We start from the raw sequence: 13,916 nt of genomic DNA, 5'->3' as shown, positions 1-13,916 counted from the left end.
GGGTGGCTTCTCCAAAGACTGCTGACCCAAGAGAAAAATAAGAAAATGTTCCTTATGCGCCAGCAATCTGGAGCTAAGACAAACTCTTAAGTCATATGTGCCCTATGGGCTCTTCTGTTTATGAACAGGAGTCATGACAGACAGAGGTGTATTCTTGCAGTTCATTGTGAAAAGTGAACTCCTGTCTGATTTCAACAAGAAGACAGAGAACCAGACCCAGACAAAGAGTGAGGGAACAGATATCAGAAGAGGCCTGATGCTGGTAAGAGTTGATAGAGGTTTGAGATAAAAGAGAAAGCTTGGGGAAGAAATAGGTGGGCAAGAATTGCTGATTACCTCCTGTATTTTCATGCTCCCAACATGATTGTTATAGCAGAGCTTCTTTTTGTTCTTAGAGATGTCTTTCTTTTTTTTCCTGTGAAAGCACTAGGGATTGAACTTGAGGCCTTACACTTGTGAGCTATCACTTGAGCCACGCCCTCTTTTTCTTTCTGCTTTCTCCCAAGCTGCCTTTGGACCACGAGCCTCTTATTCTACTCTTCCTTCACAGTTAGGATTACAAGCCTGTACTATCTGGCCCTGTATATGGTCTCTAAAGGGAAAAGGTGGGAGAGATATTTCCTATTCACGCCAAGAAAAACCTTTTGATTACAGAGAACACATTTTTTTTCTTTAATATCCTGGTGAGCAAGGTATCACAGAAGCCCATGGGTGAAGTCATAAAAGAACACTATGTGGGGTAAGGGCATCAAATATGAGGACCTGAGTTTGCCATCAGAATTGCTTAATTTAAATTTCTAGCAGTTTTTAGATACTTCTTGCCTTCTTTTGGAGACATGTTAATAAGAGTGGCCACAGAAGCAGGTGGACAATTAGAATTTGGATCATTATTATCTATGTTGGCAAAGTGTCTGAACAGTCCCTGCCTCATAGTATTTTACTGAAAATACATAACTATATACTTAAGAATGTAGATGAGGGATAAGTGTATAGTTTCGTTAAGACATACCCATCTAGCATGCATGAGGCCCTGAGTGTGATCTCCAGCACCATTAAAAAAAGAAAAAAAAATGCGATTGAGTTACTACTAAGAACAAATGTTAGGTTACTTGGAAAATAAAATGATAAGTTATTGATTACAATGAAAGGTAAATAATATAAAACAAAAGTATGGGAGGAAGGAAGATAGGTTAAAAATGATGTATAGAAAAGATTCAAAGTGAAAGCAAGATGACATGGCATTATAAATGCAACTTTCCTGACAACATAAAAATTAGTGAGAACAAAGGGTGATATGTTATATTAGCATTAATTTCCTATTTTTCTTGAATGTAATACCATATCGAATTATACTGCATTCTTTTTGCATGGAAAGTTAAAACATCTTCAATGAGTAAAAGAGATCTTAGAAGACAAAGCCCAGGACCTGAAAAGTTCCATATGAATGTAACAAAAATAACAGCTTTTAATCAAAGTTGATTAGACTTTGGCTAAGAACTCATTAGTTATGTGCACTTTCTATACTTATATCATAGGCCAACAAAAAAGTTTTTTAAAAAAACCTCTTTAGTTTGAAATATAATTGAAACTGTCAAAACAAATCCTGAAAAACAAAATGTTCTGACAGGGACTTCAAAAATAATAGAGGACAAAAAACACAGCAGAATAATGCAGACAATTTCATGAACTTCAAAGAATCCAATAACGCTAGTGAAAAGTCACTGTCACTGAAAAATTGAAAAGTGAATCTTTCTTGCACCTAGTTACTATACCTTAAGGTGACATTAGCAAGAAATAACTAAATTTGAAAGACTAGAATACCCCCTTCCTCCACCTTTGCCAAACAAACAAAACCAAAGTCAGACTGGGCACTGATAGCTCATGCCTGTAATCATATCTCCTCAACAGGCTGAAACCTGGAGCATCACAATTCAAGTTACTCTGGCAAAAAAAAAAAAAAATCTACAAGATTCCATCTCTAAACTAGCAACAAAGCTGGACTACAGGAGCGCCTCAAGTGACAAGAGTACCAGTCATAAGCAAGAAAGTCAAGTGAGAGCATGAGGTACTGAGTTCAAGCCCTGGTACCAGAACAAAAAACAAAATAAAACTTAACAAAAATCCAAGTCAGTTGCATTTATACTCATGGTAATGATGGCTTTCTTTCCCAAATCCTTCCAGTGAGTGTCCTTGGTCTTCCTCCTTGTGTTTGCCACTTGAAGCCTGGTATGGAGCACTCTCAGAACAGCTAGACAGCACACTTGGCAATTCTATTAGCCCTGCTGGGCTGGATGAAACAAATTTGTTTCTCCTGGTCCCATGAAGATAGAAGTACACTAAAAGTGAGTCAATGTTCTCCATTCCTACCTCATCTACCTAGTACCATCTACCTACTGTAGATACCCAGTTTAGTGTTAGGTATAAACAAGAGCAAACAAATATAAGTGAGTTGCAGACCATACCCCCACTAAACCTCCAAGGGAATTTATTCTAGGAATTCACTATTGATTCTTTTCTTTATTATTTTTTATGATCCAAGACTAGGACTCAAACTCAGTCCTGATGCTTTTGCTTACTGGCTGTTGCTCTACTAACTGAGCCACACTTCCAACTCCCTAACTCAGTCTTATCTTTAGCAACACTGTAGATCTGGACCCATGTCCTACAGACCATGTAAACTTTCTCTTGGTTATTCTGATATGACCTTTAGTCACAACAACCATGTACAGAAGACAAGCTGCTGTTCCTACTATCATTTTACTTACCTCTTTGACACTATGTGTTACTGCCCATATTAGAAAAACTCTTGACATCACTTGGAAAGAAGTCAGGACAACAGAAGATGGAACAATTCCTGAAAGAAAATTTTAAGGATGGATTAGTTTTATCATAATACATTTTAGAAACATTCAAAATTTATATGTTTATAGTCAAAATCATCTTGGGTCATTAAAACTTATCTGTACTGACCAAGTTTTGATCATGACACTACCCAACCATAATATCTGGGTGACTTTTTAAAAAAACCTCTCAAAATCCACCATCAAGGCACAGTGGCTCACGCCTGAAACCCCAGCAATGGATGAAGTATAAGGAGGAGGATTGTGGCCCGAGGCCAAACCTGGCAAAAATGTGGGCTCCTAACTGCAAATAAAGCAAAACAGGCCTGAGAGTGTGACTCAAGTAGAAAAGTATTTGTCTAAGAGTGAGAGGTTCCTTAGCACTGCGCCCTCCCTCCAAAAAACCCCCAGTAAGACGAAGTACAGTATTTTTATACATAGAGGAAAAACAAAACCCCCAGCTACCTAACTTTTAAGTAGCAGAGAAAGTTCATTTTAAAATGTGTTCTAGAGTGAATAAGCAACAATGGGTAGAAATCAGCCCTACTGTGTCTAGTGATTGTTAAAGCTCCTGAATATCAGACATGATAGCTCTTTAATGGTTAAGTCCAGCACCTCTTATTATCAACTTCAGTATTTTGCTAACAAGCACATAAAAGATTATTATCTTTAAAGCCATTTGTTCAGTACAAGCATTGATATAATTATCTTTCCAATGTTCTCAATTTAAAACATTAGAATATCTTTAATTATTTTAGATAATCATCAAATCTGCTAAGCTTACAGCTCTTTGGCCTATCCCTTCAATTGATAGGAGCATAATGCCTATCTAGAGACAAACCACCACTAGTGTGTGTACACACACACACACACAATATGTATACACACACTCACTCGTAAATGTATATATACACATATATAGAAATATGTATATATATGCAAATACACACACACACACATATATCTTGCCTCCTTTAATTCTTGTTTATTTATTTATTTTTGGGTCCGGTCGTGGGGCCTGAACTCTGGGCCTGGGCGCTGTCCCTCAGCTCTTCAGCTCAAGGCTAGCACTCTACCACTTGAGCCACAGCATCACTTCCGGCTTTTTTCTTTTTGCTTATGTGGTGCTGAGGAATCGAACCCAGGGCCTCATGCCTGCAAGGCAAGTGCTCTACCACTGAGCCACCTTCCCAGCCCCTCCTTTAATTCTTAAACCCAGAAGTACCTCATTATCTGTCAATATCATTTCCTCTTTGAAACTTTACTCTGGTAAGGAACTGCTACTAAAACAAAATCTGAAAGGAGAACATGGGCATTCCATCTGGCAGCTCTTCTCTGGGTTAACTTGCTGCTGGCACCTACACTCACCAACTTTCTGAACCACTCAGGTTGCATAGGGGTAAGTGCCAAATATTTCCACTTTAGAAAATAACTTTGCTGGGCACTGGTGGCTCACACCTGTAATTCTAGCAACTCAGGAAGTTGAGGATCATAGTACAAAGCCAGCCAAGAAGCACAATGTCTATGTACCAGATATGCCTATAATCCTAGCCACTCAAAGCCTGACTCTTATCTCCAATAAACTACTCAGAAAAAGCCTGAAGTGGTGCTGTTGCTCAAGTGGTAGAGTGCTAGCCTTGAGCAAAGGCTCAGGGACAGCACCTAGGCCTGAGCAAACCCTAGGACCAGCCTTCCTCCCAAACATACATATATATATGCATATACATACATATACACATATACATACCTACATATATATGTACATACATATATACATATATGATTGATTATATATATACCAAAATGAACTGCAGGAAATGGAAAGAAGAGGGCTTTTTTCTTTGCTGTTTCTACTTTCTTTTCTTTTTGCCTTGTTTGTTCATTTATCTGTCTTTAGGAAGGTAAGGGGGAAAATAGAAATGGAGGGACACAAGAGGTGAACAAATGCAGCAGTAGTACTCACTAGACACTGTTGAAAATAAAGTATACAACTTGTGGGTGGGGACAGGAGGGAAAAACTGGGAGAGGGGGAGGGAATGAGTGACACTGTCCAAAATGAAATGTACTCTTTATCTGACTTACATAACAGTGTAATCACTCTGTATATCACTTTTATAACAATTTAACAATATTTACCAAAGAAAGAAAGAAAGCAGGAAAGCCCATTAAACTCTTATCTCCAATTAACTACAAAAAAAAAAAAAAGCTGGAAGTGGAGCTGCGGCTTATAATGGTGGAGTGCTAGCTTTGAGTAAAAAAGTTCCAGGACAGTGTCCAGACCCTGACTTTAAGACCAGGACTAGTATAAAACTAACAACTAGACAGATGAACACACACACACACAAAATAAAACCTAAAAAACAAACTAATTTCATCTTCATCAATAGTTATTGGACCACCCTGGCCAGTGTTCATTCTTTTTTTTTTTTTTTTTGTCGGTCGTGGGGCTTGAACTCTGGGCCTGAGCACTGTCCCTCAGCTCTTTAGCTCAAGGCGAGTGCTCTACCACTTGAGCTACAGCGCCACTTCCAGTTTTCTGGTGGTTTATTGGAGATAGGAGTCTCACGGTCTCTCCTGCCCGGGCTGCCTTTGAACCACGATCCTCAGATCTCAGCCTCCTGAGTAGCTAGGAATACAGGCGTGAGCCACCAGCGCCCGGCCAGTGTTCATTCTTCTAAGTCCTCTAAAATGCACTCAGACTTTGAAGCATTTATATAGTTGGATAAACTACAACTTGCAGAAAGTACTACAAATCAGACGGATTTGCAATTTCCTCTACAGGTTTTAATAAGGCAGGAATCACTTCACGTCTCAATAAGAAAGAGATGCTATAGACTGCTAAAGTAAATCTTTGAAAGGAAATATGGGCTTTGAGGGAGGATAGCTTGGTTCCCAAAAGAAAGTAACATGGATATGTCAAGCACAATGTCTGGTATATAGAGGAACCTAATAGATCTTGCAGAATTAAAGTAAAATAGAAATGCACTATCATTCATAATCCATGTGTCTATATGCAACATATTACCTGTATAGATAGATAATGCAGGGAATGTGGACAAATGGAATATATTTTTATAGTACTGACAGTCTAAAAATAAACCTTCACATTTATGGTCACTTGATTTCCAATAACAGTGCTAAGACAAATAATGCTGGGACAAATGGACAGCCACATGTCTAAAAAAACCCACAAATAGCTCTAGGCATTCACACACAGTGAGATCACAAGAGGATACTGTTAGGGGAAGAACACAAAAGTACAATGCCTATGTGCCTCTAATCATATAAAATAATATTTATCAAAATGAATTCCAGGAATTGGAAACAACAACAACAAAAAGAAACTGAATGATTTCATCACATATAAAATCCAACTCAGGACCAGGATGAGGTGTGCTGATATAGTGTTTGGCTAGTAATGTGCAAGGCCCTGGATCTGATTTTGACACATACATATCTCAAAATAGGTTAAAGATCTAATTTAAGAGCTAAAACTATAAAACTCTTCAAAAACAAAATCTTGCAGGTTTGAATTAGGTAACTGTCTATGAGGTATAATGCCAAAGACACATAAGAAAATAAATTAATGAGTCTTCATAAAAATTACAAACTTTTCTGCTTTAAAGAAAACTGGAATTTTCATATACAGCTGGTGGTATGGCACTGTACAATAATACAGCTAGCTACTTGTAAACACTTGCTAGTACCTCAAAACATTAAAATATAAAGTACCATATTCTACTTCTAGGCTTAATATTTGTGCACATGAGATGAAAATATATGCTCTCACAAAATATATAAATGCATGTTCTCATTAATATTCATGAGTCAAAAAGTGGAAATAGGGGCTGGGAAGGTGGCTCAGTGGCAGAGTGCTTGTCTTGCATGAATGAGGCCCTGGGTTCAATTTCTCAGCACCACATAAACAGAAAAAGCTAGGCGTGGCACAGTGGTTCAAGTGGTAGAGTGCTAGCCTTGAGCAGAAGAGCTGAGGTTCAGCACCCAGGCCCAGGGTTCAGGCCCCATGGCCGACAAAAAGAAAAGAAAAGAAAAGAAAAAGAAAAAAAAAGTGGGATGAATCACTAAATAAAATGTATGTCTTTAAAAAGGAAAATTAAAGCCTGGTGCTGGTGGCTCATGGCTGTAATCCTAGCTTCTCAGGAGACTGAGAAATTAGATAGAGATTTGATGATAGAATGGGCCAGGAAAGTCTGTGAGATGCTTATTTCCAATTAACCACCAAAAACAAAACAAACTAAACAGAAGTAGAACTATGGTTCAAGTGTAGAGTGCTAGCTGTGAGCAAAAAAATTAAGGGACAGCACCCAGGCCCTGGGTTCAAGCTCTACTACTGGTATACAACATGAAAAGGAAGATCAGAATAAAGTAATAGGAAAAAAGAACGAAGTCATGATGTGTCAGAATACTGATGAATTTTCAAGTTATTATGCTGAATGAAGAGAAGCCAGTGGCAAAAGACCATATGCTATATGATTTAATTTATGTGAAATATCCAAAATAAGAAAACCTATAGAATACAAAGTAGAGTAGTGGTTACTTAGGGTTGGAGGTGTCGGGAAACAGAAAGTGACTACTAATGGATTTCTTTTTGGGGTAATGAAAGTGTCCTTAAATCAATTTTGATACTGGTTGCACATTTCATTATGCACTCTAAATTATTAACGGAATAAAACTTTTATTAAAAAATAAACATGAGTGAAGCATACAGCCTGGTTATGTAATTATGTACTCTAATACAGCTAAAGAAGCGAATTAGTGTGTCAGTGAATACTTAGTGAATACAGTGTACTCAACCAGATCATACTTCAAGAAAGAAAACATTAAAAAAATACTAAGAATGAATTTCTTGTGAGTTATTAAGTATTTGCTGCTTAAGGAAAGGCTACACTTCAAGTTGCTCCCTACTCCATTCTTAAATTAAAAACATGCCTTTTCCCTGACACAACCAGACTGCTAATACTGCCAGCAGTGCTCTATGCTTGCTGGCAATAAAAAGTTCAGGATCAGAACTCAGATTTTCAAGTTCAAAATCTGGATTGTATTCTAGTCACAAGCAAGAATCAGGCTCTGGAGACTGACTTACACTAATCAAAGCCATAAGAGATTTGGTGATAAACCCAATTGTCAACGTATTCATTTATAACAGTAAAACCTTTGAAAAAGCTGTATGAGAGCGATTTTGGAGACCTTCATCTAGTGGTATTTTTTTTCTTATGTCAAAAGTGGAGTGCTTACAAAGTATGACCTCAAACAAAAACCTAGAAAGTCTGGAGAAAAATAGTTCAAATGTAGTTGAATATATTTGTGTGTGTGTATGTGTGTGTGTGTGTGTGAAGGTGGCGTCATGAATGTTAGGCAAGTGTTCTATAACTGAGCTATGCTCCATACCTGCACAGGAATACTAAGTATCCCTTTTCAAAAAAATATTATCCATTTTGTTTGTCTTTCTTTCAAAATATGCTCAACAAAAAATTATCAGAATGTTTTTCTTAAAACAAGTTTTAGTATTCAGATGCAATGATTTACTATTTTCTTCTAAGCACATTTTAAAACACAGTTCAGTTCTATTGTTTATATTGTTTTTCTTCCACCCACTCAAAATCTTAAGTATTTTCTCCAGTTTAACTTGAGTCATGGTATTCCTTGTAGTGAATACATTATATTTATTTCCCTGTGGGAGTTGCTTCAATTTCCTGACACTGTAAGTGAAGGAATGCAATATTACACTTAGAATTTTCTGAGGCATAGATTTCTTCTTCTTTCTCTTCCTCACCCCCCTCCCCCACCACACTTCTGCCCTGCCCACTCCTTTTTTTCTTTTCTTTCTTTTTTTTATTTTTAAACCAGTCTTGGGGCTTGAACTCAGGGTGTGGGTGCTCTCCCTGAGCCTCTTTGTGTTCAAGGCTAGTTAGTGCTCTATCACTTCAGCCACAGCACCACTTCCAGTTTTTTCTGAGTAGGTTTTCAGAGATAAAAGTCTCATGGACTTTCCTGCTCAGGTTGGCTCTGAACTGCAATCCTCAGATCTCAGCCTCCTGAATAGCTAGGATTTATAGGCAGAGTCACCTGTACCCAGCTTCTTCATTTTTATTTCCTGGGGACAGTCTTCCAGAAGAATTATTAGGTCAAATTGTACAAATATCTTCAAGGCTCTTGCTATTATACCATCAAATTGCTTTATATGCCTACCAGCAATAAGCAAAAATGCGTACCACAGCACTGTGCACTTATCAATGGTAAGAAACTCATGAATGCTTTCTAATTTGGCACAAATGCTGAGAAATATCTAGCCTTGCCTTTAGGCCTCTTGTTGTCCTTATCCAGAGAAGCTACCCAATTAGGCTCCTTAATTTCTCCATATGATGTCATTCATTCCAACTTTCAGTGTATGTGGCACATCTACTCATCTTAACCCACCACCTAGCAAACTGTAGTTCAAGCCCTGACAGCACAATGTCTAAACACCTACCCCACTGGACCAGTGAATATACCAGCAGTAAAAGGGGCCAACTCAAGACAACCTGAAGGCTAGCTCTGAGTCTATCCTTAGATTCAACTGACAAATAGCAAAAGGCTACAGAGATGGACTATATTATATATTATCTTAGCTCTGAACAGAACTGCATCACTGACTTTGAAATGGTCACAAAACTACCTAATTTACTGGAGGAATGTTATATAGTATAATGTCCACCTGTTAGTCAATGCCTTTTAGATTAAGCCCCAGTGGGAAATTTGTTCTGGTTCTTAATGTTATAAAATGTTTGCTCCTTTTCAGTGATAAGAATTACATAACTCAGCTACCATATTCTACCTGGTAGTAGCCAGAAAGCTTAGAGGCAAACTATATATATTATATATATATATATATTATTATATTGTGTGTGTAAGTTATCATAGTCCTTGTGGAATGTGGAAAGAATGCAGACTAGATCCTCTTCTTCTTGAAGACAATTTTATTATATTTGCATTTATTTTCAATCACCCTTATTTGTTAAAACCCAAACTTGAGATTCTTTTTGCAAGCTACTTAAGTTGGAGTATTCAGAGTATAATCTTATCATTATACTCTAGGTTAATATTCATTTAAGAAAGATTTAGTAGGCACCTACTGTCACTTTTTTTTTTTTTGGGTCCGGTCGTGGGGCCTGAACTCTGGGCCTGGGTGCTGTCCCTCAGCTCTTCAGCTCAAGGCTAGCACCTACCACTTGAGCCACAGCGTCACTTCCGGCTTTTTTCTTTTTGCTTATATGGTGCTGAGGAATCGAACCCAGGGCCTCATGCCTGCAAGGCAAGAGCTCTACCACTGAGCCACCTTCCCAGCCCCACCTACTGTCATTTTATTTAACATTTATTTATTGGAGGCCCTTCTGTTTCATCACTGTTCTCTATGTGGGACCTAACAGTGAGAGGAATATGCTGAGCACATGCTTACACCCTCTGGTTGTAACAGACATGCTGCAGGATAGTTCTTATTTTGAGGACATTTCTCTAAAGGCAATGAGAGGACACTAGACATTTGTAAAGAGGAAAATGGCATGATCAGATCTTGGTTTCAGAAAGGTATCTGCCAGCAGCACAAACTTATAGCAAGGTAAGGGAAGAAGTTGAGGAGAAATAATTATGTTGAAAGGACAAACAATTTGTGAATAAAACACTGGCAGATAAAAGACAAAAGACATGTGTGTGTGTGTATTAAAAGCTGTATAAAGAGGATCTGGCTATTAGTTGTTTGTTTTCCCGGAACCCAAGCCTTCCAAGAACTGCCTGAACTACTGAGCCCTGCATATCCCCCTGCTCAGAACAACCATGGGCTGGGTGAAAGGAACTGGGAGATTGGCCATATGTGACCAAAAACATGATGAAGGTTAAATATCTTAAAGGTAGGACAAGACTAAGAATAGAACAGGGAGGAGTTTAGTAGGACAGGAAGGTGCCAACCATCAAAGAATGCAAGGGTAATGGAGACCAGACCAGAGCCAGGCAGGAGACTCAAAATCAGTGCCAAAAATTAAAGCTAAATGCTAGCAAGTAAAATTAATTACAGAATATCTTCAACCAAATACCAATATACGGAATCAAAGGTAATATATTGAATAAAAATGACAAACTCAGCAGTAGCAACCAAAAAGGAATGAGTAGAACTTAATACCAGATGAGACAGACAGAAGTCAGAAGAGTAGAGTAAAATGCGGGGGGCCGGGGGGGGCATATGGGGGGGGCGGAGGAGGATAGATGATGAAGAAGAAGAGAAGGAAGAGTGGAAGATAGGTTAGGGTAGGAAAGGGGAGTCATGGAAAAAAGGAGAGAGATGGGAAAGGAGAGAAAATTCATTGATGACCCATTCCTACCATCGAAAATAGACCTCTCCCCCCCAAAATGAGATACAGGCCCAGATCTTGAGAGAAATACACATTTTTGTTTGTAGTGGGGCAGGAAGGGAGGTTGGGAAGTAAGCAGTCAGCCAGCTCATGGCTGCTGAGCCTTTCAGGCCTCCCTCTCGGTGGAGGATGGACATAAAGTTCCCTGGAAAAGACAGGACAGTCTTCCTACAAGGCGGAGGAGCACCATGGCAGAGCAATTCTAACAAATCTCAGAAGAGCCCACATGGATTTTTAGACACATAACTCATCCACATTGTTTGAAATTTCCGAAGTATAAACAAATATACGTAGAAATATGTCCTTCCCAATCCCATCCCATTACCATCCCGGAACCTTTCCCACAGACAAATGGCTATTAATGGTTCTTTTATTATCCCAGGAATGTATTTTAGGAATAGAAAGCAAGTATGTAGGTAAATGTATATTTATATTTATCAGTCTTTTTAAAAAATAAAATCTTGGCATTCTATATCCTAGTCTCCTATTAAAATATATCCTGAAAAGCGTTCTACATTAGCACATAAAATTTGATTACTAAGGCTTTGTAATGTTTTACTATCTATCTTCAGTCCTAAGCTTTGTTCCTTTGTCCTCAGAGCAAAATGAAGTAGAAAGCCTTCAATTTAAACTGTAGCTCAGAAGGGAAGCGGATCAAATCCCAAATGCTATGGAAATAGGGTCAGGGAGAATTTAGCTCTACCTGTATCACAGCAAACTAGTAAAATGAAAAGGCACAGCAAGAACACAAATACAAAAAAGAAAGAAAAGAAAAAGAAAACATGTACTGAATCTAAGAAGGAAGAAAAAAACCGGGGGTCTGGTCGTGGGTCTGAACTCTGGGCCTGTGTGCTGTCCCTCAGCTATTCAGCTCAAGGCTAGCGCTCTACCACTTGAGCCACAGTGCCACTTCTGGCTCTTTTTCTTTTTGCTTATGTGGTGCTGAGGAATTGAACCCAGGGCCTCAGGCATGCAAGGCAAGCGCTCTACCACTGAGCCATCTTCCCAGCCCTGAAATGTCATTTTTGTGTAAAAGGCAAAGACATCATGTTAGCATGCAATGCTGATGTGACCTTACTGAGAAATACATGCTGTTAAAAAATTCATGAGAATTAGGTAATCAACATAGAAAAGGACCCACCCACATCAAAGATAACACTAAGATTAGACAATCTAGTAATTTTGGTCACTGAATATAAATATTTATAAACTACAATAATGAATTAAGAACATAATTTAAAAATGGATGAGTCTAGGAAGAAAAGACAGAAAATTGACAAGCTGGGCACCGGTGGCTCATGCCTGTCATCTCAGGAGGCTGAGATCTGAGGATCATGGTTCAAAGCCAGCCTGGGCAGGAAAGTCCATGAGACTCTTATCGCCAATAAATCACTAGAAAACTGGAAGTGGCACTGTGGCTCAAGCAGTAGAGCGCTTGCCTAGAGCTGAAGAGAGCAGGGACAGCGCCCAAGCGGAGTTCAAGCCCTATAGCCAACAAAAAAAAAAAGAAAAGAAAAAGAAAGAAAACCGTGATAATATTAAAGTTGAAGAATTACAAAGTATTGCTAAAAAAACAAAAAAAAAAAAACCCAAAACTCAAGAGATGGGTACCAATGGCTCATGTCTGTAATCATGGCTACTCAGGAGGCTGAGATCTGAGGATTGCAGGTCAAAGCCAGTATTGGCAGAAGGCTGGCGCGCGCGCACACACACACTACACACACACCGCGCAAGCACGCACGCACGCACGCACACACACACATACCAGGAACAAACAGAAACAAGAGATATTGCCTAAATATCCTTAATAAAATTAAAGACTGCATAAACCTGAAATTTAGCTAAATGTATGTTTTCTTAAAGAAATCAAATAATGTATCTATTATGGTATATAAAAAGTTACTTTGATGAACTCAACTTTTGGGGGTGAGGCAAACTGGAATTTGAACTCAAGGCTTTATATGTGCTAGGCAGGTACTTTTCTATTTGAGTCATACTTCTAGCCCTTTTAATTCAGTCTACTTATGAGTCTCTTGCTTGGGTTGGCCTGAACTGAAATCCCCAATCTTCACATTTATACTTCCCATCATAGCTGGTATGAACTACCATGCCCAGCCTTTCTAGGTGAGATAAGAATCTTGTGAACATTTTGCCTGGGTGGCCTAGAAATATGATCATGCTGATCTCAGTATGGGATGACAGGTGTGCACCCTGTGCCAGCTATTGGTTAAGATGGGGTCTGAAGAACTTTTGGCCTAGTCTGGCTTATACCTATGAAACTCTTCATCTCCATCTTCTGAGTAACTAGAATTATAGGCACAAGTCATCTATGTTACAAGTTTATTCTTTATTCTACTTTCTACTTTTTCTGCTTATGTTAATGTGTGAAAAGAATGCAATCTGGAATAATGTTTACCTAAGACAAATGAAGAGATGCTTTATTGGCAGAATTTAGTTTTGATGGTTTTTTTTTTTTGAGGGACTATCTCCAATTAACTAGCAAAATGCTAGTGTAGAGGTATGGCTCAAAAAAAGGATAAATCAAGGAAAAAGAGTCAAAACCACTAGAATTTTTTTTTGGGGGGGGGTCCAGTCATGGGGCCTGAACTCTGGGCCTGGGTCAGTTCTTCAGCTCAAGGCTAGCGCTCAACCACTTGAGCCACAGCGCCACTTC

At 38.6% G+C, this 13,916-nt stretch overlaps 1 protein-coding gene across 1 annotated transcript in view; it reads right to left on the bottom strand.

The window, feature by feature from the left end:
• The window catches only part of Hacd2 (3-hydroxyacyl-CoA dehydratase 2), a 77,971-nt gene that overhangs the window by 29,873 nt on the left and 34,182 nt on the right, over window positions 1–13,916 (bottom strand). The window contains exon 4 of the mRNA XM_013019459.1: window positions 2,766–2,854. Coding sequence (XP_012874913.1) covers window positions 2,766–2,854 — 89 coding nt within the window. The remainder of the gene's footprint in view (window positions 1–2,765; window positions 2,855–13,916) is intronic.

This window comes from Dipodomys ordii, unplaced genomic scaffold (assembly GCF_000151885.1).
Source record: "Dipodomys ordii isolate 6190 unplaced genomic scaffold, Dord_2.0 Scaffold45, whole genome shotgun sequence".
Lineage (NCBI taxonomy): Eukaryota > Metazoa > Chordata > Mammalia > Rodentia > Heteromyidae > Dipodomys > Dipodomys ordii.
The sequence above is the reverse complement of the archived record's forward strand: the minus strand, read 5'-3'. Positions and strand labels throughout refer to the sequence as shown.